Below are 26,730 nucleotides of genomic sequence, written 5' to 3' on the forward strand. Positions count from 1 at the left end.
ACTAATAAATCGCCGTTCATTCACACACGGTTCCTCTTATTACCCTCTTTATACATGTTTGAGAATAAAGTGGCAATGAACTGCTGAGCTGTTGGGAAGAGGAATCCCTAGCCTGTTCCGTATGCTAACTGGTGTTAGATGAAGGCCCGGGAGTATCTAGATTTGAGATTATTTCTCCCGAGAACATGGAACATGTGAGGAAAATTTGCAATTAAAAAATGATGATTTCAAAGAAAAAGTTTAAAAGATTTCCCAAATAGACCAATCTCAATGCATTCTCGGCTCGGTTTTGGTGACTGACTAAAGTAAGTAAGCCACAAGTAGGCCTAAGCCTAAATAATCATTAATAGTAATAATAGCCCCCTACAATATAATTATGATTTTGATTATATGGTGGCTGGGAAATAAGAAATTAAGAGTGAGGTAATAGCATAATAATAATAATAATAATAATAATAATAATAATACACCAAATTAGAAATGTGTATTCAAACGTACCGGTACTTCCCTTCCACAGCAACAGCTTTGGAAAGCCAAACCATGATTTCACTCAGGAATTTTGGAATGAATGAGTTAATGTATTCCAACAGCAGCACTAAAACTGACTGCTTCGGTGTTACCACTTCTTTCCAATAAAAGCCTTGTGAAACAACATTATTCAAGCCAAGAACAGGGTTATTTGAGGAGTACTCGCCAGCTCAATAATGATTTATTGCATGTTTTGATGGTAAAAGATTAAAACTGACTTATTTGCGAGTTCTCCACCTCATACACAGGGCACTGTGAAATACAGGCTCTACTGTTGTTCCGTTTATAATTCAAGATTGAATATTTCAAGCCGTTAAAAATCAGTTAAAGTGGAAATAATACTTCTTGGTTATAATTACGTTTTATTTCTACAATACCATTTAACAAACAACCACATATAGGCAAGTGTCAACTGTTTTAAATCAAACAGAACAAATACAAAAAAGGAAAAAAAAAACAGGGGAAATATTATTTACATAGGAGTCCAGGGTATGTATTTACAGGGATGCCATAAAATAAGTCCAGGATTCGTTGTTGTTATGTGTGTCATATTCAGGCCATGACTGACTCCGTTGCTTTATTTTATCATGTCCGTTTTGTCCATGCTTGAGTATTCTCCAATCTGTGTAGCCGTTACTCTGTTTTTTTTCCTGTGTACATTAGTTTTTTGTTTTATTTCTCTGTCCAGCCATGGAAACTAGAAGTCCTGATGGGGTGTATGTGTCAAACTATGCCGTCGCAGGTCACAGTTGCGCCGAAACACCTTTCCGCAGCGCTCGCAGCTGTAGGGCTTGATGTCTGTATGGGTGAGAAGGTGAGTTTTCAGGTTACTTCTTTGATTAAAGGTTCTTCCGCATGTGGGGCATTTGTGAGGAGATTCCTGTTTAGATTTGAAGCAAGCAAATATGATTATTTCCCTTAAGACCAGTATTATTCTGTAGGTGTTTATTTGAACACGATACATTCATTATTCAAATGGCCCACTTCATGATGTATTCTTCAGGTCATGAGAAATCATTATAGGCCTACTGTTTGGGTTTCTCCCTGTCCTCATGCATTTTCAATTCTGTCTGTGCGTCATATGGATCGCATTATGTGCTATTTTGAGCATCGTTAGTCTAAAGAAGCATTGTGATATCACCAGTTATAAATAACATCAAGGCAATTTGTATGTAAGCCTCCTCGCCAGCGTTGCACAAGTGTGCTTAACCAACAAAATATGTGCGCAATTAATCTGAATAAATAGATTAGAAAAAAGATATACCTTACCTGCATATGCAATGTTTTGTGAACGGCTAAAGTTCGAGACTGACAGAATCCCTTCCCACATTCCTGGCATTTGAACGGTTTTTCCTTGGAATGGATGTATCTGCAAATTAACGCACACATATCACGTGGTTAGGAAATCCGTTTTAATATTTTAATAGTAGTCAGCAACTCAGCTCCACAATAAAAAATACTCCACGGACATGCAAAGTCGAGATTTACAGTTCTGCAAAGCAATGCTTTAGCGCCCTCCAGCACTAACAGAGAAACTACAGTTGTGATTGAAAGCAAACCACAGAGAAGTGCATGTTACACAGCAAAGAAATTTACACTGGTTATGAGTCGCAGCACACAGCTCAACGCTTTCACGACTCTTTTATTTTTAGTGGCGTTTACACTTATAGCAGGGGTATTTTAGAAACGTTCTGTTCATGGTTATCTTTTAGAGGAACAAATCCATTGCTTACCTATGGTCCCGGAGATGGTCTTGTCTCCTGAAGGCCTTGTGGCATATGTCGCATGTGTACGGCCTCTCATCCGTGTGGGTTCTCTCGTGGATGAGGAGGTTGTAGGACTTGGTGAAGTGCCTTCCACAGAACTTACAAATAAATTCCTTTTTCGTTTTGGACGGCAGCCGTCCACGTGTAGGTTTTCTGTCCGGTGAGAGTTTGCTCAGCTCCGAAATTGCGCCACTTAGGCCTGCGGTCAGCTTGGAAAGCTCCCCCGCTTTTGGTGGGTCCTCCTGGGTAGCGGCTATGGCGAGGTTGGCAAAGTCAAACCTCGGCCTGTCCTTGTGAAGGGCCGGTATGACGTGCGTAATGGCGCCTTGTTTCGGGTGAAAAAGGTGCGCGGCAAAGGGCAACGCGGGGAAAGTGAACCTGGGATCAACCAGGCCTTGAGCTGCAGCCATTTCGGTAATCGTTGACCTCAGTCCTTGCATGTGCGGATAGCCCAGAGTCCAGTGGTTCATGTGCATAGTTTGTACAGCACTTAAGCCATACAGTCCTTGCAGGTGGTCCATGGCCGCAGGGAACGTATTGACAGCTTGCAGAAAGGAATAGTTTGTCAGCTGCAAGGACGGATGCAGTGGAATCGGCGCGGGCAGTGCTTTGCTCCCCATTTTCACCAGATCTTTCTTCAGAGACGGAGCCACTGTCAAGGATCAAACTCCTGTTCGAGACCTGGGGGGAAAAACAATATATGGGGTACATTAGTGCAACATTGCCACAGCTGCAGTCTTTACAAATTAAAAAAAACTTGGCAAACAATGCGATGTCATGTGGCTGACAAAATATTTTAAACTCTTGTGGAGGAAAGATGTGGAAATTCAGTCGCTTCTTTTACATTCCAGTGGCTGTTGGACTTGGCCCTGTTGTTACTGCTCGTTTGGATTGGGATATTTCTGGTTTGCTGAAATATATCACGCTAATGCGTTTACATTATATAAACCATGTTTCATGTGTGTGACTATTTGATATTAGACAGAAAATACAGTCCATAATTGTCATGTCTCAGTCGAGCAAATCCATGCCTAAATGCATTGGACAAATTAAGGAATTCTGAATGGGTAACAGGAATTAAGCCTACATTTTTAAGATTTTGATCAAAAAGGCATGCGCACTCTCCCATCAGTATTCTATTCGTGACTTCAAGTGCAAAACTATATATAGCCTATGAAACATCGATATGATTGTATTGTAACTGACAGAACAAAATAATTTGACCCTTTTCAGTGCAATAACAAAAAGGTTACTAATGCATATTATTAGGCTATTACAGGGATACTATGGTTATTGTTTTCAAAATAAATCAAGAATCAATTCCTTTGCACCTTGACATGATTGAATCCCATTTTGCAAGACTTGTTTGACAGTCTGATACACAAGCAGGTGACCGTAGGCCTCTCGGATATTAACTTACTTTAATGTGATTTATTGTGAAGGTTTAAATATGAATGGTTTCTTGAGCAATGAGAAAGGCTAATTGAGGAATCTCGAATAAAGGACCGGAGAGTGCAGTCCTGACTTGTGGTTTTTGTTCACTAAATTAAAAAAAAAAAAAAATTACTTAGTCCATTCGTCCAGCAACGGCAGCACAATAACCTTGGAGCTTAATGCCATGTTTCAAACTAAAGCACTCCATAGGCAAGAGATCGAGTAAGCGCATTGCATAATGCGGTTCTCTTTACGGCACCTTGACTGATTGTTGTAGTGCAATTTAGATTATTGTTTTTATGGAGATCAACGAGAATTCCACAAAGATAAAAACAGCCAGCAAAGCTAAGTGCATGTTCATAAATCTGGGAATTACGACATCATTTGATACGCTGCTTGTTTTGACGACTACCCTAAACATAGCTCGGTGAGGAAAGATAAGGCTGTTTGGGCACCCGTTTGGGAAATGTAAGTGAAAAGCAGGTAGGCCTAACTCATATTAGGCGCATTCTCCGGCAACCGTAGCCGAACTCAAAATAACAATATATTACCATTTCAGGTTCTTAACACAAGCTGCGCCTTTGGGAAGAAAAGGTGTTTTGGAGTTTTTCGTCCAGCTGTTTTAACGCTGACTGTGAAGGAAGTTTCCCCGCGACTTCGTTGAAACTTTCACCAAGTTAGAGAACAACGGTGGTATAGCCTACTATGAAACAAGCGAAACACTCAATTTTGCGAAACGGTACGCTCGATCTAACATAGTTAAACGCACGCGGCCCCTATCAGAAGGCAATTTGACAGGTAGTTTTGGCTGTGCTAAGCAGGCTACAATATTTTTGTCACCTATTGCACGCAGAACATGGTTGCGTTTCTTGAGGCGACTGGTGTCTTTGACAGCTCGGTTTGTGCACCTAGATCTAGGTATATGTTTGTTATAAATAAAACGTTGTTGAGGAAATCTAATGAGCATAAAAAAGACCACTCGCTTTAAACGGAACAACAATCTTACCCCTATAAATAGATGCCAAAGGTCGCCACAAAGAGGACTGTTTCTCAGTAATCCACAACGCCTGGCGCAGGCGAGGAACACCCACGTACATTCAGCAGCAATCTTCCGAGTTTGTCCATAAACAGTTCATTGCCCTCTGTTGAGCCCACGTCCTATTTATATCTTCTAAGTGGAGATTCAGTGACTGCGAACAAAATGGACAAAGTTGGTTTGTCTTGATGCTGCCCTCACGAAGTTGCTGTATACTGATCTGCGAGTTCGACACGAGTGCAGAGTAGGCGCAACAGGTCCCACTTTTCAGGGCTCGGAGCTGCAGCGCGCTCAGCCCGCCCTCGACACGCCCTCCACCCGCGATCAACTCCAATGCTCTTCTCTGTTTATTTGTGTTTGGATAGCAACTACAATTCAAGAGGACGGCGTTCGGCTCAACATGGATCTGACACCTCAAATCTAAACCGTAACATTTTCAGGGTGGTTCAGATTCTCTTTGGATTGGATACTCACAAAACACAGCGCGAGGAAAACGTGGTTTATTCCTAATCCACGACTCAAAAACATGCATTTAATTACTTGAGTGACTTGTTGCATCAGCGGTAAAGTCGTGCGTAAAGGCTTGGTATGTCTGACAACCACTGGGCTGTTCTTAGCTACATTTGGGGTTATGACGTGTCTAATTTTCATTTTTTTGTCTATATGTCTGAGACTGTGTGTTCTTCAAATGAGTGAGATACAGCAATCCAAAATCCATCTTTACAAGACATGTAGGCTAGGCCTAATTATAAATAGAGACTTGATATAGCCTAATATAACTGAGACAATAAGGTATTCCAGATATTTCGAGCAACAATTAGGCTACAAATTGTGAGCGACAGTAATGGCACAGTAGCTTGCATTTAATACATATGCAGTGAAAATGTCAGAATGATGGAAAAACTGGATTGAGACTGAAATTATGACATTAATAACTTCTACTTTGGTGGCAATGATAGCTTATATCTGAATGTCCAGTAATGACTTAACCTACAATGAATGCAATTCATTTTCTGGCATAGTAAGTGTCGTCTCCCCATCTTCATTTTATATGATCTCATATGCTTAGTTATATAATTCACGTCACAAAATACGCATATTAACTTTCAACACCATTGGCCATAAAAATCTGTCAACAATTATGTTTTCCTTAGCCTACTCTCTGCGCCAGGGACTTAAATGTCAGAGCCCGCAAAATCCAAATTGTAAAACGCACAGCTATCTTACATTTTACTGTTGTTCACTCATTTACGAAAAAGTCCACATATTATAAGCCTATAGGCTAATCCAATTTCCATATCAGAAACTGGCCTAGCTGTGAAAAGCAATATGCTAAATAAAATGGAGGCAGAGATGCATTAGGCCTAACCGGTATCTTCCAGCTGCAAGCCTTACACCTGTTAATGTTGTTGCACTTGTCAGTGCAGGGCCACTTAATGTTGTTTGAAGTAAAATAAATAAATAACAAATGCATGTAGATGGCGATGAACAAACACTGCCCAGATTAAAAACAAATGTCTACACGGAATTTCCGAGAATATTGAGAAATGCTTTGTTAATCTTTAAATTTGAATAATACTGAAAATTAGATATAGGCCTAGAGCTTTATTTAGTAGCCTACATTAAACTTAAGAGTAGGCCCATGTCATTGTTCGCACGCTGACCTTTACACATATAAAGCACTGAAGCTGGTATTGCGAATAATGAGGATGAGAAGCTGAGAGACACTTCGCAGGAGTGACAGAAACACATTTTTCTCCAGGGCTGCAGCGCCGTCTATTGGAAAGGGATGGAACTGTGTTGAATTCGAGGTGGATGAACATGCTGCGGCTTCATTCATAATTTCACGGCAAGGAGATATACAGGAAACGCTGTCAGGTGCGTGAAAAAGACACTATGACATTTTTACTATTTTATAATAAATGCGATGGGGCCAAAATAAACACAAGACAGTTTAAATGAACGACTGCAGAGAAAAGGTAAATATTCGACACATTTTGCAGAAATTCCGGCGTGGATTACATGATAATGACGAAATGTATGTTTTATTCGTTAAGTAGGTAGGCCCATGTAATTAATAAATTGAGACGAGCGTTATAGCATTTTGTAAACGAATGCCAAAAAAAGTTGAACAACATTTGGGTCAGAAAAGCATTTCTATTACAACAGAACAGAACTTTTTCGGATCATGAACTGTTTCTCTCAAAGTCAAGTGAGTTTTATAAAACTGCACTTGAATATTTACAATAAGTGTACATTTTATAAAACAAAATAAATCATGATTAACAGTAAAGGCACGCTCAGAAAATGCATCAAAGATAGTCTACGTGTATGACTATTCTGGAAATAGCCAATAGCCTATTGACCATTTAATGATTGTATAATTTTATAGCCAATAGTTTAAGGATTTTAGAGTCACACTCATGAAACATTTCATATCCAACAGCACGGGATAAACACGTCTGAAACTGTAGTCATTTACCTCGACGCATTAAAATGCGCATGCAGATCCGGCCTGCTTGTCAAATAAATTGCCGCTTGAGAAGGCCTTTAAATAAATGGTTGAATTATCACCAATTAGCCTACAGGCTATTTCAAAATGTAAAGGTGTTTGCGGACAGATGAATAACCAGAGCAAAACACATTTTCACTTCCGTTGCAAGCTGACCGCCAATCAGAGAAGAAGCGCAAAATGAATGGCGGATTTTTTGCGTGCTGCAGTAGCCTAATTTAGACTACAACCTGTAAAGCATATTTAGAAATACACAAAATCACGTTCACTACTGCCAGTTTCTATTCAATGCCAGTCACAGGAAAAGGAAGGTCACACTTAAAGCCACCCGTAGAGGAAACCAGACGCATTTTTTATGCGTAAAAAGCGCAGCATCAGTTTGCATAATTTGATGGAAAACTATAAAATTGTATTCTAGTTGAAAACATTGATTTACAGCTTCTATGAAATAATCACAAACGCATTTGATCTCTCACCAGAATGTCTACATCACATTCTTGACAGAGTAGATTTGTCTGTAGCCAAGACATGTTGAGTTGCAGGCTATGACTGCATCACTACATTGTTTTGCTATGAAAGCCTTTGAGGAACTCTTGACTCTATGAGCTCATTGTCACATGAGAGGAGCTGTGCAGAGCACATCTTGAGGTTTGGGGGGTGAACACACTCAGTTTCTGTGAGGGGGAAAAAATGGTTTTCGGAAGGGCTTACTTGAGCTTGGTGTTGCACTGTGTGTACACAGACTTGGTTGGTTCTAGATATAGGCCTACACAAGAAAAACATCAACCTTCACCAAAATGTACTTTCTTGTTTTCACACTACACTATTCAAAAGCACGGCATCTAGCATTCATATATGCGTACAGTTTGCATTGCAGATTCTTCTGTTCAAAACCCTGAGCCACTTCCTGGAGAAGGTCTTGTCTGATGTCTAACTAGCCCCCCTGTCGACAATAAAGGAGAGTGTCTTTCAATGGCCATGTGTGGTGTAGTCACTTTGTGACTCTTAATGTGAGACATTTTTTACTGTAATGAAGAAAAAAAGGTAAACAAAACAATGAGACCAAAGATATTTCTACACAGGGCCCAACTTAGACTAAATAATAATAACTTCATGGATCAACAGTCATTCATGAGACATCTCGAGACCGCCGACGCTGCTGTTGCTGTGAGACTAGATCATGTAATGGCTGAACCATGTCTGCCCTTCCGTAATCTAGATCCTCTAACCTTGACAGAGTTCGCTCACAACCAGCAGCTGGACGGACACACACACACACACGCACACACACACACACACTCACACACACACACACACTCACACACACACACACACACACAATGTGCATGAAAAGCTACACCGTCGTCATATAAGGGGAGACACAATGCCCCGAGTTGCCCGAAGCTGACACAACAATCAGGAAATCACAACTGCCGACTGCTCCTCAGCACTACACTAAATACACCTGCTGCTTGAACACTGAAGGTGTATGTAATCATTTATCTATGCCCAATAGTCACATTATTAAGGAGTCCCTTAATATTGCTCAACAGTGTGTCATCCCATCGTACGTATAAGATCAGACTGAATACACTGTTCGTCACAAGACATTCTCACCACATGCAAGAAATGGGAGTTATAGGTTAGGTAGGCTACATTTGGGGCGACATCAGGTGACATTTTGTAAAGTGCACTAATAGCCCAATCCTATCAGGAAAGCGGGGACAGCAGTGCTACACAAGCACACTGAATAAAGCTCAAAATATTTATGAACAACACAGTAACATAAAAGAAGTCACATATATATTTTTTTTACCTGTGAAGGACCCGGCTGATGCCCCTGTTTTCACAAAGCAGGTTTTCAGTTCACCAAGTTTGAGATGTTTTTTGGGGGGTTAAGTGTAGTTTTTTTTAATGTCTGGGAAGTATGTTTCCTGACAACCGACTGTCGTCACACATCTCACAGTCGACACACAGCAGTGACAGGAAGTGAAGTCCACAGTGGAAATGGTGGTAAGTTAATGCACCCGGCTGTGGTTTGGTTTCCAAGCCCCCTCATGTCTACCCACCTACACACTAACTCATTCACTCCCAGAGCAGCAAGCAAGCAGACAGGGATAAAGACTGGTTAAAAGACCCCGGCAGGTGCCGATATCTACAGTACTGTATACCACCAAAGGGTTACTTTCTCGTGTGTGTGTGTGTGTGTGTGTGTGTGTGTGTGTGTGTGTGTGTGTGTGTGTGTGTGTGTGTGTGTGTGTGTGTGTGTGTGTGTGTGTGTGTGTGTGTGTGTGTGAGAGAGAGTGTGTGTGGAGGGGGGGGGGGTGTTTTAACAAGTGTGGCACCTACGTATCCTTGGATGTCTTTGAGAATCTATCATTTAAAAAAAAAATACCACACACAGTCTATTCAAATGTAGAATAATTCATCATATATTTTTTGACAATTTGTTGTCTATTTGTAACAACTATTTGCCTGTACATGTTGGCAATGTGGTCTTTCGGTGTGCATATGAAATATAATTTATTGTAGATTTAGTTCTCCAGTGGAAACTCAGCTGTGTTTGAGTGAGTCAGCTGGTATTTTCCCAGTGAAGTCTGGGGCATCCTGTCAAACAAGTTTAATATCGTAGGCCCATGTTTGTAGCCAATAAATCACACTGTTTTTGGGGGTAGATTTTGAGAATTCTGATGGATTGTGAATTATTAGCACATGCTGGTCATACTCATATGCTACCAATAGGGGTGAAAGTAGTTTTCGTTTCTTACCAGTGCTACCTCTCCCCCCACCCCCACCCTAGGGAAAAAACAAAAACAACAAACAAACAAAATAAACTTCTGCACTTCAGATCTATATATCACTTCATGACTATTTCGGGTGTCTCTTCTTAGGGGGACACTTGTCTCAAATGGCATAGTGTGGTTGTATGTATTTTATACTAAAATAGCAGAGCTTATTTTCAAATGTGGGTTTTTGGACAGCATTAAACCTATTGTCTTACCGGTACTGCACAACTGCTATACATTTTATACTGGTTCTACGCACCTGTCTACTTTCACCGGTGGCTACCAATAATTCACATGCTGGTTAAACACCAAAAATCAGGGTAGGAATTCCTCAATCCAAACACATAGGCTTATTAATCATACATGGCTAATGTGTCCCTCTAGAGTTGTGTTGATTAATCAAGTAGCCTATAGCCTCTTACTGCAGATGGGGTCACCGGCGGGCCTATTCACTAGTTGCTGAAAATACTCAATTACATCATAACACCATTGCTATACCAGTACAGAGAGCCTTAAGTAACAGATTAAGACATAGCCATTTCAATGTTGGTGACAGTAAGGGTATAATATAGTCTCTGCACTAAGGGGTTAAGGGGTTAAGGTGTTTCAGAGTTGAGTAGAGAACTTTTTATTCCAAAGGAAATTAAGGTGCCTGTCATCTTACATAAGTACAAAAGTACATAAAAACCTAATACACATTAAATATAGCACAGACTTGAGTACAATCAGCCTTCCAGCAGATCACACACACAGACACACACACACACACACACACACACACACACACACACACACACACACACACACACACACACACACACACACACACACACACACACACACACACACACACACAATTTAAGACTATGCAGATTGATCTGTGGGTCACAAATGGGCCATATCAATTGATGGTAAAATGTGTATAATCAAATAATGTTTTGGCTTTTCATTTGAATTTGTTGGATAGATTGGAAGGGCTGTTTCTAAAACTGTACAGAGATAGGCAAGAAAGAAAGAATGGCTTAGGCCTACAGTTTTGGAGAGAAAATGAAATAATAGCCTGGTGGTCTCCATGTCATTGAGCTCTAGCGAACATGGATATATTTACCCTATGCATTCTTCTCACGACACACAAAACAAAGTACATGCTCGCTTTCTTTGCCTTTGTCCAGTTAGTCATCATGATGTGAAATGGATATGTTCATAAACCAGTGGGGGCATCCCTTCGAGCTGATTTCAGCCAACCAGCGGAGGGCATGCGCGGGGAGGATCGTCCCACTATCAGCATGCTTGTCAGCACTTGCCCGTGACACCACCAAATTGTCAGCAGTACACAGAACACACGCGGAACAGCTGGCGAGCGAACCAAGAATGATATTTGAATACTTTGAATTGTAGGCGTGCACGGACAATACATATCACGCCTTTGAACAATTGCTGTGCAGCGTCAGTGCTTTGGAGGGTCCATAGATGGAGAATTCGGCGCCCAAAAGGTTGGTAGCCAGCCCATCCTGTATGAGGGGGTACCACAGAGGGGTGCGACTTCGGCTGTCCCATCAGCTCAGCTCTGCGCCAGTGCAGGCTATTGTAGCAGCAGCAGAGGATGCTGCTGCTGCTACGCGTGTGGATGCGACCACGTGCATCACGTCCACACTGGGTAGATTGTGGACACGATAGAGTTATAATCTGTGTGGCTTTGCGCTGAACAGCACTGCGTGAAACGTGACTGGAAGTGGTACTTTCACTCACCACACGCTCGAAAGAGACATGCAGCAGCAGCAGCAGCCTTTGTTTTCTTTTCGGATAGGGTAACGCCCCCTCATTGTTGCAACGCGCGCCTTTCAGTAGGCTCGAGCTCTACCTGCTCTACCTAGGCATCGGCACGTTTTCTTTCTATGATTTTCTGGTGGTGAACCATAGTTCTACATTCTCAAGCGAAAGTCTGAAGTGGAATCTTTCCTTCAATCTGTAGAGGTCGCGGCATTGTCTGTCGATTCTCCTCACCGGACGCGCGCTTTTCTAAATTGTAACATTTGTAATCAATTAGTTGAGCCACGTGATTAATCTAATACAACAGCCTCTCCCTTCCATTTGAGAAAACAGCTGGTGCACATTAGCGTTTTTTTCTCAGCCACAAAGTCTTCAGAGAAAACAATGCTATTTGAGTTAAATACCGTTGTAAGTCATCATATATCTTGTCATGGCATGTCCTATTTCTCAAACAAGTGAAGGCCTTGCTCTGTCTGCGGCGGTGAGGCTGCTGAGAATTTGACTAAGCAGACATCAAATAAGGTCTGGTGCCTTCCACAGACAAATAGCTTCTGAAAAATCACGCATGTTTACAGTATATCATCATGTTTTATAATTGGATGCTATTGATCAAATACCTCTTGAGAGTCATGTCTGTTGCAAAGAAGAAGTGACAGATTTGACAGTGGTTGAATGGCGTTAGCTACACCACAAATGGCTAAGGCCTCACGATTGTCTTACAACACATAACAAGGAACGTCTGCGGTGCATCACTTTTGGAGACAATAAAATAGTTTGAACCCTGCGCACCAATTGACATCACTGTGAACAATTCTGTCTGGCCACTGTTGTCTGTCTGGCCAGCTCAATCACAGTAGAAGATTTTCTCAGGAATTCCTGTGTGGCCAAGACACCTGTAAAGCTTGACAGCTCAGTGAATGAGTGACAACCATTCTCAACTTGAGATTGGAAATTGAGTGTATTTCTTTGTTTCTGTCTGTCTACTGCAGTTTCCGTGTCATTCTTTGCAATTGTAGACCTACTGAAACGCAGTAGACTACTACACATTACATTAGTTTTATTTTTACGTTATTGGGCATTAATTTCACATTTTTAAAAAATATATCTGCCTGAATGAATTATATACGCTACGCTACCCTGGGCTATGTGATCAGGGTCTCTGAGCAAGTACCCAAAGTAATGTCACCACACTGGCCAGCATATGGAGACTGACAAGATGGCCCATGACCTTCATGGCCTTGACCATGACCTTCATGGTCTTTAGGGACCAGTGTGCAGAGGCTGGTTCTCTCTAGCCTGAGAGGCCGGACCATTCATTTTAAATTACTTCGCGATTCACAATTCACGAATGGTCTCATCACGCTTCTCTGGGGAGGGTGTAGTCGTCCTCCAGGCGGCCGGCCAATAAGCGAATGCCCTTGGGCGCACAGTAATTATACGTCATGAACGTCAGCGATCGATTGGTCATCACTCATTTCAAACCAGAGCTGAGCTCACTCCTCCTACCCAAGCGCCCCAGGGCATCGCGAATCAAGAGCAAAAAGAATTACAAAGTAATTAATGTGGTCTGGTAAAACCAGGCTAGCTTCTCTCCTGGATCAGCATGCTTAGAGATGAATTATGGGCAACCGGGATTCATTAGGTAACAACATACCGTTCCACATATTCCAAATGATTATCTGGATCCATGATCACCATGGTTGAATTGGACAGGTAAAACTAGGTCATTTGGAATATGTGGCTTTAGATTGTAGTTAATGAATTTAACACCATTTAACACCGAATCACTGGGCATTTCACACACTACCAAGGCTAGAACACTTGACATTGGGGAAAATTGTAATGTGCCTTTCCCTTTCAGAGATGCAGCTTTTGATATCGTCTGGCATTACCGAAGTAGGAATTCTGCCTCACCAGACACATCCTTGAGTCTGGTGGTAATACAAACCATCATATTCAACTGTAAAAAAGCCAGCTTATTTATTTATTATATTTTATGAGAATATTTATTTGTTTTCCTATCCAGACGTTGTTTGTACCGATGCAGACACCACCCACAGAGGGAGAGATGAAGTAGACATGGCCATAAATCGTCACCGGCTCTCTGTTCTATTCTTTTACCCCGTGACAGACCATAATATGTCAGTGTCATTTGTTTGTTTTTTGAAGCGGCCTCCCAAAGTCAAAATAGTTGGCTTCTTGTATCCTGTGGGAGAAATTGGCAATGCATTCTTTGTCCTATTTGGGTAGCGCCTTTTTCTCTCTTTGCTCTCCTCCTCAGAGACTAGGACAGAAGCACTGATTTATTTTAGTGCATGCGCTTATCAAGAAACCGTTAAAAAATGGATGCAGGGTAAAATGGGACGTAGTATTCCAGTTTTTACGATGGAGGAAGAATAGTGAGAGTAGAGGCCATGAGTTTGTGATTCCACCGCATATACAAGTGTGTGTGTGTGTGTGTGTGTGTGTGTGTGTGTGTGTGTGCGCGCGTGCGCGTGTGTGTGATTTAATTTCATTTCAAGCAGCTGCTTAAGCTAGCCTGGCATATTTTGACAAAAAATGCTACAAAAAGACGATGATGATTATTAGTATTATGATTCTTTGAAGATGCAAATCACAATAGTGTGAAAACCCTGAAGGCCCAGAGCTTATTATTACTCATTATAACAATTACTGGTATTTTTTTCTTCTTATTTGGGCCTGTCATAAACATTGTACTTCATGGACATCATGTAAATTGGTAACACATCATGCACTCTCTGACTAGTGTTGTCTGCAATGCATGATGCTTTACAATGTAGTGGTATATTCAATCATTCTTCAAATGTAGCCATCGTATTCTTCCACTCATTGACATGATGACATTCTATAGGCTCTGCACAAACAGTGGTACACCCCATAAGCATCCGACTTCGAGAGAAATGTCTTTCAGATGCCTCGCTCCGTCTGTTCGCTCGCTTTTGTGTCACGATGTGATGATTTAGCACATAGCTCCGGAAAAAAAAGGCCACCACTAAAATGTTTTATTGAACCAAAGAGATGGGGGCTCTCCGTAATTATATGGCTTTTGGAAATCTTTTTTTCCGATCTTCATTCCTCCTGACATGTAGCTTGTTTGTGTTGGGTCTGCTGAAGTATGTTATGCCCAGTCGGTTGGTTGGCTGGTTGGTCAGTGCCCATGTGGTGATGATATGCTTCCTCTTACCCACAGCGAGCTGAAGAAGCTGAGCGAAGACAGCCTGACCAAGCAGCCAGAGGAAGTCTTTGACATGCTGGAGAAGCTCGGGGAGGGGTGAGAACCACCATGTCTCGTCTCCTCTCGTCTCGTCTTGCGCATCTGCTGGGTCACACGCTGCTGTTGCTGGGATTCCACTGATACACACATACAGATACAGACACATACAGTACAGGCAAAGTCCACACACATGCAGGACATTGTCTTGTGCATGCATGGACACACACACACACACACACACACACACACACACACACACACACACACACACACACACTGTTCACATATTGTTCAGCCTCTCTCTCTCTCTCTCTCTCTCTCTCTCTCTCTCTCTCTCTCTCTCTCTCTCTCTCTCTCTCTCTCTCTCTCTCTCTCTCTCCACACACACACACACACACACACACACACACACACACACGCACACACTCATTTTGTTTAGTGTAACGTCAGTCAGAGGAGTTTCAGGGACATGGTATTGCGGATGTGGGCCTAGTTTTTACTCACTTTCATTCCTTGTCGTACTCTTTCTCTCTACTCGATACTCTCTACCCCTTTACCCCTCTCAATGGGTGTTCTGTGGCATGCTCAAAATGACATACTGTACATTGCTCTCTGTGTTTCTCTCCACTGTTGTTTACTTTCTGACATTGTTTATATTGGGATACTATTTAAATCCCTTGTCTGTTAAATTTTATCATTTTAAAAAAGACAGGAATGCGTTTGATGCGTTTCTCTCTTTGTATTCAACCATAAATCAGTTGACTTCAATCAATTCCCAGGCTCTCTCCAATGGTCCTTTTGCGAGTTCTCTGCAATTAATGTTTGACATCAAATTAATTTAGTTACACATTAATCCCCAATGACAAACGGATATTAATTACAAGAGTCAAACAGAGCAAAACAGTATGCGATCATGTGTGGCCGCCTGCTATAGAACTCCTTCTCGTGCTCCCCTTCCTCCTCTTCTCCTCCTTCCTTCTATTGCTCCCTTTTTTCCTCTTCTTCATCCTTTCCGTCCTCCTTCTGCTCTCCAACCCTCCTCCTGCTGCACTCCTCCACTCCATGCCTGATGGAGCAGTTAGTTGGCCCTTCCCCAGAATAGAGACTTAATTTCAGGGAGCAGCCAGGAGGCTCTGGTTACTTACCAGCTCTGTGCCTCACTACCTGGGACCCAGGCAGTTACCTTTCCTTCCCTTCTTCCCTCCTTTTTTTCTCCTTTTCCTTCCCCTTTTCTTTCCACATTTCTTGTTTTTTTGTACCTTAATTGTGGATCAGGGGCCTGTGGAGCTTCCTGCTGCAATCAGCATCACCCGCAAACCACAGAAACTGATCCCAAGCCTGTCCCTTGCCTTGGGGTATAAAAGGTAGTATTTACCCCCCAAACGCCCCCCAAACTCTCCGTTCCTCCCGTCCCTACCCGCCCAGGGTGAGGTGGTGCATTCCAGCCTTATGGCGTGTAGGGGTTGGTGGGGTGGAGGGTGCGGCCGGTTAGGTAGGGGGGCTGAGTTTTGGATGGTGGAGAGACGGTTGGTGGTGGGAGATTTTGGGCGGTGGGTGGGGTTTGGGGTTGTGATCTCTTCTCCATCTGCGTCCGCCCGTGTTGCATGGTGCCGCCCCTCTGTTCTGCTGCCATCTGTTTAACGGGGCCCAGCCCCAGCCCCAGCCCCAGCCCCAGCCCCTTACACTCCCCTGCCCTCTCCCCAGCCCAAGCCCCTTACAATCCCCTGCCCTCTCCCCTGCCCCAGCAGCCCCAGCTCCAGCCCCAGCCCCAGCCCCTTACGCTCCCCAGCCTGCCCTCTCTCCAGCCCGCACCGTAGTACCTCTCCCTCCCTCCGCATGACCGGCCGGCCGCAGTCCCCTCCTGCCACGCCAGTGCCGGTCGTCGGTGCTCTCGCGCTCCAAAGGCGCGTAAAAACGCCTGAGACTAAAGTGCCATGATATTGTACTCCTCCAGCCCATAAAACCCACAGTTAACGCAGCTCAACCCTCACTCCAGACTCCCATTCGCCAGCCAACCGCTGCTGCCTGCCTCTCGGCCGGCTTCCTCCATCCCCCTCGCGGCCCTCTCCTCTGGAGGGGGTGAGGATGGGGATTTTGGAAGGTGTGGGTCAGGGGGTATGGTGATTTTTTTTTTGGGAGGGGGTGACATGCCATCTCCAGTCACTCAGCAGGCTCTGGGTCAGCCACTCCAGATGAGGACCACAGAGAGAGGAGAAGAGGAGGAGGCTGTGAGGGGAACGTGCGAGGGAGGGAGAGAGGGGAACAAGGAGACATGGGAAACAGGGAGAGAGAGGTGGAGAGAGAGAGAGAAAGAGTGAGAGGTAGTGGGATCAGAAGGATGGCTGACACATAATGTAGATGTTAAGCAGAATGGGTGATGTGATTGGAGCAAAGATGAACACCTGTCGTTTGCACCTGTGCGTTTTCACTGAAATAAACTTTTAAATGATTGAATGAATTCATTAAATATGTGTTATTATAATGATTAATGAATGCAAAAGTACAGTAGAATGAATTAATTCATGAATTATTGAACATGACAATAAAGTGTACTGTATGAATGAATGAAACATTGGAATGAATTAATGAATGAATGAATGAATATATATATATTTTTTTACTTATTCCTAACTCTTAATGTGTGTGTGTGTGTGTGTGTGTGTGTGTGTGTGTGTGTGTGTGTGTGCGTGCCCCTGCCCCCATGTCCATATCCATATATGTGTTTCCACTCATATGTGCTGTGCTGTGCTGTGCTGTGCTGTGCTGTGCTGTGCTGTGCTGTGCTGTGCTGCGCTGCGCTGCGCTGCGCTGCGCTGCGCTGCGCTGCGCTGCGCTGCGCTGCGCTGCGCTGCGCTGCGCTGTGCTGTGCTATGCTGTGCTATGCTGTGCTGTGGGCTGCGTGTGCACTGTGCAGGTCCTATGGGAGTGTTTACAAAGCCATCCACAAGGAGTCGGGCCAGGTGGTGGCCATAAAGCAGGTGCCCGTGGAATCTGACCTGCAGGAAATCATCAAGGAGATATCAATCATGCAGCAGTGTGACAGGTATCAGACGCAGCTCGTTACGCTGGTGCTGGTGGGGGAGCGCGCACACACACACACACACACACACACACACACACACACACACACACACACACACACACACACACACACACACACACACACACACACACACACACACACAGTCACTCTCACGCACATAGGGGCGCGCCCGGGCACACACGCATGCTGTGTTGGTCTGTGCGCGCGGCCCACATGCCTACAGACACACTTGTGAACACATCTGCACACTATGTTATTCTCACTATATAATCTCTTTTCTCTCACACATGTGTGCGCACACACACACACACACACACACGTCATACATCTTTACTTCGTTGTACTAAAGCCGTTATAACCTGGCCATCCTGGATGAAACTCGACTAGTTAGGTTACAGTGTTCTCAGCAGCGCTGTCTTTTCTTACATGTGTTGACATGTGTGGGTTTGAGTAAAAGCATCTGTTAATATGTTGATGTTATAATAAAACTAGATTGCATTCTCACAGAAAATGTTGGAAGCGGGCTCGCCTTTTGGGGCAGAGATGAGCAGTTTTATTTTTTATATCTCTATCCCTAAATTAACAAAGTACTATTGAGAAAACAAACCTAAAAGAAATGTTGGAAAAATCCATCCACCCAGTCAGAAGTTATGGGCCAAACAATTCAGCCATCTTGGATTCAGCCATCTTGAAAGTGTTGTAGCTCCGCGTTTTGGGGATATACTAAATGACATACATGGTATTTTAAGTTGGCTAAGGAGCACTGCATATGATATAATTTTGAAAATCAACATGGGTACGAGTGGGATTCGAACTCACAACCTCCATATCTGTAATCCAGCACCTTTGCCATTGATACTAAATGACATACATGGTATTTTAAGTTGACTAAGGAACACTGCATATGATATAATTTTGAAAATCAACATGGGTCCGAGTGGGATTCGAACTCACAACCTCCATATCTCTAATCCAGCACCTTTGCTATTGATACTAAATGACATACATGGTATTTTAAGTTGGCTAAGGAACACTGCATATGATATAATTTTGAAAATCAACATGGGTCCGAGTGGGATTCGAACTCACAACCTCCATATCTCTAATCCAGCACCTTTGTCATTGATATTAAATGACATACATGGTATTTGAAGTTGGCTAAGGAACACTGCATATGATATAATTTTGAAAATCAACATGGGTCCGAGTGGGATTTGAACTCCCAACCTCCATATCTCTAATCCAGCACCATTACCATTGAGCCAAGCAGCTGGCTGTCATAAACATTCCAGCAAGACAATATCAGATTGCATTGAAGAGCTGAACAATAGACTTCTAGAACTGTAGTTGCAGGTGCTCGTTAAGAATGGAATCTTGAGACAGTGACAGTTGAAATCAAAGAGGATTGAGACAAGAGGGCTTACTCACGTCATAACAGCGTAGTAGGAAATGATGGCGAGGGGAGTACGGAAATGTTATTCACTGTGGAACAGGTCATAGGACAGCGTGAATGTCTGTCAGCTGTCCTTAATTACCCCCAGCAATTACTGCTGACCAACAGCTGCCGTTACTTGGCCACAAATTATCCATCATGGTGTCGCCCCCACTGACCATGTGCAAGGGAGTACGAAAATGGCATCCATCGCACCCACTGACCAATGACCATGCGCAAGGGAGTTAATTTTCCATCCACTCGTGTCCTCAGGCAACGCCCCCGTACTACACCGTGGCCAATGCATTCCCCGCCATGAGATTGTTCTTTCTCTTGAGTTTCTTTGGTTGAAATGGAATCCTTCACTGGCTGCACCTGTTCTGATTGACTGTATGGCAGTTAGTATGGTGCTCTAAGGCAGAGGGCAGAATCAAAAACAGTTTCTAGGTCTTTAGCTTGCTGTTGTTAAAAAACTAAAAAGAATTGGCACATGTCCTGTGCACAGATTGAAGTCATAAATGTGATCTTTCTAACAGTCTTTGAATTAAGTTTATAGGTTAAACGGTTCAGTCACAAATGGACCTTTTGTGGAACATGTGCTGACCTCTTCAGAAAGGCACTTCAAGAGCCAATGGGAAAAGGAATTGGGCTATCCCTGCCGTTTTTACACACCGGCCATTTAAAACTTAATGGGAGTTTGGGACATGAAACTTTCACAGTTTGGAGTAATCTCATAGAGCTCGCTAACAACGCGTCAACTAAACTTCTAGGTGAAAGTGTTGATGTTTTATGACCGAAAAAGCCTCCTACACTCTGATCTGTAGAGTGACGGAACACTGTCTCCTGAAGGTTCTACCATTGTTTTCAATGGGGACCCAAACTTGCACAAAATCGCCAAAAACGGAAAAACGACAAGAGACACGGAATGATCTCCAAGCCGAGACGGTCGTTTTAGTGTTTGAACGGTGTCTCTATCTCGAAAGGCCTAGGAGGAGATCCATTTTCTATTTTTACTGCCCTGCACAAGAGAAGCAACAAAGCAAGCATAAACGTACTTAGAGATTACTAGAATCGGGCCTTGCTCTGCAAGCCCGCTTAATTATGATTCATAATTATAATTTACATTACATGATTACAGCAACCATTTCATTCAGTTAGTACTGGCTGTCCTTTGCAGGCGTGCACTGTACTCTAATGATCTCTCTTCATGCGTGTTGTGTTTGCTGGTTCTAGTCCATATGTGGTGAAGTACTATGGCAGCTACTTCAAGAACACGGACCTGTGGATCGTCATGGAGTACTGCGGCGCCGGTTCTGTGTCGGATCTCATCAGAGCACGGAACAAGACGGTAAGAGAGACGTAAGGTGCTGATTACACATATGTGGATACTTTTAATCCGTTTTATCCTCTAACGGGGATATTATTTAAGTTTTGAAATGAGCATTTTGGGTAACTCTGTTTACATGTAAAGGAGAGGCCAAAACCAATGTGTATACAAAAATATACATATACATGTAAACAGCTTCTTAGAACCCAGCTTGATGTAGTAGACACACACATGTATCTTGTCTAAATTGTAATGTGTACTGTTTCTTGACAGCTGGGTTGGCCTGGGGGAGAAATAGGGCCCAGGCACTTTTGGCTTAAAGGGGCCCCTGACTCACCGTTGGGCCCCGCACCCTCGTGGGCCCCTATTTTCAGAAATGTAATGATTTTTTTAAAGCATTTCTGAAAATAGGGGCCCACAAAGGTGTGGGGCCCACCGGGAAATGCACACTATGCCAGATGGCCAGTCCAGTCCAGTCCTGCTTGACAGTTTCATTGATTGTCATTCTGTCAGTCTCATCATGAATGCACTTGATTTCATTTCTAAAACCATGTGAAACTGCTGTCACACTGTTTTTTTTAGGTTGGACTTGCACATCACAGCTTGATGACCATAATGAATGACTTTTAATTTATTTCATTTAGGGCTTTTGTGCCTTTATTCAGGAGGACAGTGGAAAATTGACAGGAGATGGTTGGGAGAGAGGGTTGGGAAATGATCCTATGGGCATGTTGTCCGCATTTGGAATGGGTATGGTATTAGCCTGCTGTGGCTCAGGAGGACCCACGGTTTTGAACCAATCCTTATTTGAATTTTCACTCTTTATCAGAGACTCAAGCACTCTGCTTGCATAGCGGAGAAGTGATGAGGAAGACACCAGAGAGTGTGAATGTACATAGGACCGTTGACAGCTTTGGCTGGGCCCAGGACAAATTAAATTGAAATAAATCTGTAGCTAACTGTAATGAATAGCAGTGCAATAAATACAACATAATGATGACACAATGCTGGACCTTCTGTCTGTTTGGGCCTGGGACAACTGACCCGCCCCCGTCCCCCCTGGCCTCCCTGAGTGTACAAAGTGTGAGTCAGGATTCCATCCCAGCTGTGAGCTCAGTGCACACTGCACACACATGCGGCACACGCAGCACACCATGAGACTCCTCGTGGAGGCGAGAGCCCAGTGTTTCATTAGAGAGAGAAGAGAGAAATAAAGACCAATAGGGAGAGAGAGAGAGAGAGAGAGAGAGAGAGAGAGAGAGAGAGAGAGAGAGAGAGAGAGAGAGAGAGAGAGAGGGAGAGAAAGAAAGTGAGAGAGAGAAAGAAAGGAAAAATAAGAAAAGAAGAAAAATCTGCAGTGGCTCAGAGGAAGTGCTATTTCTCCGGGTGACCCCGGCCTCTGCTTCCTCCTGCCTGCAATATGGGCAGAGGGGGCTCTATGAAACTGTCCCAAACCCGTCTTGGTCTCGTAAAGCCCGCTCCGCTCAGCACAGTCTCTGGACCGTTATGAAAGCCATGCGCATGTGTGTGTGTGTGTGTGTGTGTGTGTGTGTGTGTGTGTGTGTGTGTGTGTGTGTGTGTGTGTGTGTGTGTGTGTGTGTGTGTGTGTGTGTGTGTGCCTGTGTGTGTTGGGGGTGGGGGCAGTTTTCAATCATTCATAACGAAATGTTTTTGAGGGATTGAAGCAATCACACAGCTAGGAGAAAACATTTGCAGAACAGATCCCCCTCGGATAAGGATGAGGGCATTCTCCAGATTTAGCTCTCTGGCACAAGGTGTTTAGTTCAGTTTTTTGGCTTTTTTGTGTGTATGTTGTTCTTTTGTTTCATTTTTTTACCCACCATGTGGCTTGCTGTGATCAAAAAAACGTTGAGATTCATGCTGCATACCACAGTTATTACCCCTAAACCAACCTCCACACTCCCCCACTCAGGGAAGCTGACAAGGGGGGAAAAAGGGGCCAGTGTCCCGGCTGGGCCCAGGGAGATTGGGGGCCCATAATTGGGTCCTCATTACATTGAATGTATTGGATTCAGAGGTAAGAACGGGTAAAAAAATCCAAGCCCGAACCGACATGGGCCCATGGGAATTGGGCCGGGCCCGGCCCGAGGCCGACTAATTATTGGATGTGTAGGCCCGAGCCCGAGGGAAGCCCGAAATTTCAAATTTTATTTATAAGGAGGGGTGATCTATGATAACAAATCAAAGCCCTTAAATTAAAGCCATTAAAGTATTTTGTTACGAAATCTAAGTTAAATAGACTGTATAAACATGCAGGCCATCTTTTATATTTCTGTGTATGCTGCACTGCAGTGCACAGAGGTTACATTAAGCGATAATCCATCATTGACGCTTTTTTTAAGAGTTGGCGAAAAATTTTAAGGGCGTCCGTCATTTTGACCGGCTGATCATTGGGCCATAAGCCACAGCAGCAGTACGACCTTAAAAATCTAGCGCGGCACTTTCACAGAGAGAGACAGCGAGACAAAGAAGAACAACGACGCGAGCAGCAGAACAGGAATGAAGGAGTTCTTGAATTGCCATTGCAAGAGTTTATTAGGCTACAGTATGTGTCGGGTTGATGAGGCGACCTCTGTTTTTTGCAGACCACGCGTCTCTCGTGGCCAAAACACGGCCGAAATGCCTCAGCGCACTGTGATGGGAGGGAGAGGCGAGGGAAAGCGCGTGCATTCTAGCAGCAGGCACTGCACTGCTGGATTATCAACTGACGTGGAATATTATTAACGCACAGCCTACATAGCCTATTTATTTATTTAAAAAAAAAAAAAAAAAAAAAAAAAAAAAAAAACTGTCAACGATAGAGAAGCCGAACCCGACCCTACCCGAACGTAATGAGTGACATTTCAGGCCCGACCCGACCCGAAATTGGCTCGGGTTCGGGTTCGGGCTCGGGCCTGGGCCAAAAATCATAGGTCTAATTGGGTAGGGGGCCCTTTCAGAGGACTTTGTCCTGGGTTCAGCCAAAGCTGTCAACGGCACTGCCCCCACTCCCCTGTCCTTCACTCCCTGTCAGAGTCCCCCAACTCCAGCCAGTTGGCGCCGTCATACACCCCCCCCCCAGGTGCCCTGCTGCCAGTGCAAAAGCAGCTTTGTCTCGACAGTGAGTGGCTGTAAAGTCACTAGCACCCCACCATCACCTCACTACTCCCCCACCCCCAGACCCCCAGTCTACACCACTGCACCAGACGCACCTCCACCTGTGACTACAGTGGCCTTGTGAGTGAAAGACAGCCACAGACTACAGGCCCCCTCATGGTGTGTGTGTGTGTGTGTGTGTGTGTGTGTGTGTGTGTGTGTGTGTGTGTGTGTGTGTGTGTGCGCATGTGCACGTGCACGTGTGTGTGTTTGTGTGTGTGTGTGAGTCTGTGTGCATGCCGGGTGGACTGGTAAACCTCTCTAAACCTGTCTGTCTTTCTCCAACTCCAAGGCACCTGTTTTGTGCCCCACCACCACCACCACCCCTCCTCTCCGTCCTCCGTTCTGCTTTCCTCCATGCCGCGGTGTTGTTAATAGGCTGACGAGAGGCATAAACAGTGTAGCGGTGCGGCGGCGGGGGCATAAATCCACTCAGGCACAGAATGTCCCGGGCACTCTGTCAGAGGTGACGTTTTTAAAGGCCCCCCAGCGCTCCCCCCGTGCTCCTCTCCTCTCCTCTCCCAGCCTCCCTCCCCACCTGCACCTCCACATCCACACTACACCCCCCCTTTTAAGGTGTCCTCCAACATCACACACACACACACACACACACACACACACACACACACACACACACACACACACACACACACACACACACACACACACACACACACACACACACCTCACTGGGCTGTCTAGCTACCTGAGCAGAAATGTGGTCCCGGCAGACCCAGACAGCCCCCTGCCCTGGTAATCCTAATGAGAGCCAGAGAGAGGCTACTGTTGCAGGAGGGGAGCCGCCTGACTGCCTGCCTCTTTTGCCTGCCTTTCTTCCTGTCTGCCTGCCTCTTTGCCTGCTTGTCTGCCTGCCTCTTTACCTGCCTCTTTGCCTGCCTGTCTGCCTGCCTTCCTGCCTGTCTACCTGCCTATTTGCCTGCCTTTCTGCATGTCTGCCTGCCTGCTTCTGTGCTTGCCTCTTTGCCTGCCTGTCTGCCTGCCTCTTTGCCGGCCTTCCTTGCCTGTCTGCCTGGCTCTTTGCCGGCCTCTCTGCCTGTCTGTCTGCCTGCTTCTGTGCTTGCCGGTCTGTTTGTCTGCATGTTTTACTGTGAGCCTGCCTGTCTGTCTGTCTGTCTTCATATCTACCTGTCTGCTTTTCTGCCTCTGTCCGGCTGTCTATGCTTGCCTGCCTGCCTGTATGTACGCCTATCTCTCTGCCTGCCTTCCTGCCTTCCTGCCTGCCATTCTGCTTTCCTCTCTGTCTGTATGTCTGTCTGTCTGTCTGCATGCATGTTTGTCTGTCTGCATGTCTGCGTGTCTGCTGTTCAGTCTCCCTGTCTGCCTATCTGCTTTCCTATCTGTCTGGCCTCCCGGTCTGTCTGTCTATCTGTCTGTCTGTCTGTCTGTCTGTTTGACTGCTTGTGCTGTCTCTGAGGCCATTGCCTTCTGTTCACGTCTTGTTGGGTCTCAAGGTACCTCCTGCTCGCAGTAAACACAACGCCTCAACAAGACGTCACGTGACAGTAGCAGATGTGGCTGTGACGGCCCTGAAATCCTGTTTATGTGTATGTCTGATTTTGTTTTTCTTCAGATGGCTTTTTTATCGTTTTCATTCTACCAAGGGAATGTAGCAGTATTTGCTAAAACCTTACGTGATAAATCTTTAGATGTTTAATGCTTTGCAAATCTCTGTTTCCATACAAAAATCACAAAAATTCCAATACAGACTTCTTCTGTGGCCAGGTTTTCATGTTCGAAGGTCAGGAGGGCAAACGCCAGTGCTGTCAAGAGGTTAAAGTGCAATGAGTTCATTTACAGAAATGGCCAGTCAGAGAAAGACATGTATTGGATAACACATGATGTCATCGAGGTACTTGTGCGGCAATGCGCTAAAAATATTCAAGTACAATAAACAAGCTTTACGTAAGGCTACTTTACATGTTCAAACATTTAACGGCTAATTGTGCTGTCTTCTAAACTACAACACAAAGACACTTGCCTTTTTGGCCGAGAGCAGATTCTGCTAAATGCGGTGCTTCGTCATTTATGACGAACGTTCCTTTTGGAAAAACTTGTTTCTCCTCTCCTCAGCGGCTGCAGTATCCTCAGCTGGGCCTTTGCGATTGCCAGAGAAATAATTATTGCACCTGGGAGCTTAATTTCGCCCATGTCTTGTAGCTTCAAAGTGTTTTTGTTGAGTCTTTCATTCGAGGTCAGAGTTTTCCTAGTTGTCTCAGCGCTAGGCCCCGACAAGCGAGACGCACAATTTTTTTGTAAAATAATAATAAAATAAATAATAGAAAAAAACTGCAGAACAGCCCTCGTCGTCAGACTCCAAACTCCCCCCAAAAAAGTTTGTTTTTGTTTTTAGTTCAACGTTTCCACTTCCAATAAAAGCGGAGGGTCCGGGGTTGGTGAGTCAGAGCGGAGCGGCTGCCGCTTCTCGGCGCTGACTACTGTTGCATATTTATTACCCTGCTCTCGCTCGGACGCCGGGATTAACCAGGGTCAGCCTGGCCGGCCTTCCCCGCCGCTACGCCTAGCCAGCAGGTGACTGACTGACACTGTGGGAGAAAAACCTCTCCGTATCCCTCCTTGGCTCTCTCTCTCTCTCTCTGTCTCCGTGTTGGCTGGAGAAGCAATGGTGACGGCGAGAGAAGCTGACAGGATGGGGACAAAGGGGTAAGTTGTCCCGGGCTCATAGA

The 26,730-nt window shown here is 44.4% G+C and overlaps 2 protein-coding genes across 4 annotated transcripts in view; one reads left to right on the forward strand and one right to left on the reverse strand.

Annotated features, from left to right (window-relative positions):
• Nucleotides 1-870: 870 nt before the first annotated feature.
• osr2 (odd-skipped related transciption factor 2) lies at nucleotides 871-5,003 on the reverse strand. Of its 3 annotated transcripts, none has more exons than XM_063198278.1 (4): nucleotides 4,735-5,003; nucleotides 2,262-2,975; nucleotides 1,798-1,897; nucleotides 871-1,408 (listed from the first exon to the last, which is right to left on the reverse strand). In XM_063198278.1, the coding sequence occupies exons 2-4, from the start codon at nucleotides 2,912-2,914 to the stop codon at nucleotides 1,226-1,228; spliced, it is 936 nt and encodes a 311-aa protein (XP_063054348.1). In that variant the 5' UTR covers nucleotides 2,915-2,975; nucleotides 4,735-5,003; the 3' UTR covers nucleotides 871-1,225. The 3 variants fall into 3 exon arrangements, with proteins under 3 accessions (XP_063054348.1, XP_063054349.1, XP_063054350.1); XM_063198279.1 differs by having other exon boundaries at nucleotides 4,824-4,988; XM_063198280.1 differs by having other exon boundaries at nucleotides 871-1,326; nucleotides 4,735-4,988.
• A 6,415-nt stretch (nucleotides 5,004-11,418) lies between these two features.
• LOC134449562 (serine/threonine-protein kinase 3-like) overlaps nucleotides 11,419-26,730 on the forward strand; it is a 187,685-nt gene continuing 172,373 nt past the window's right edge. Inside the window, exons 1-4 of the mRNA XM_063199570.1 lie at nucleotides 11,419-11,555; nucleotides 15,044-15,124; nucleotides 17,982-18,110; nucleotides 20,776-20,890. Coding sequence (XP_063055640.1) covers nucleotides 11,533-11,555; nucleotides 15,044-15,124; nucleotides 17,982-18,110; nucleotides 20,776-20,890 — 348 coding nt within the window. The 5' untranslated portion in view covers nucleotides 11,419-11,532. The remainder of the gene's footprint in view (nucleotides 11,556-15,043; nucleotides 15,125-17,981; nucleotides 18,111-20,775; nucleotides 20,891-26,730) is intronic.

The sequence above is a fragment of the Engraulis encrasicolus genome, chromosome 5 (genome assembly GCF_034702125.1).
Source record: "Engraulis encrasicolus isolate BLACKSEA-1 chromosome 5, IST_EnEncr_1.0, whole genome shotgun sequence".
Lineage (NCBI taxonomy): Eukaryota > Metazoa > Chordata > Actinopteri > Clupeiformes > Engraulidae > Engraulis > Engraulis encrasicolus.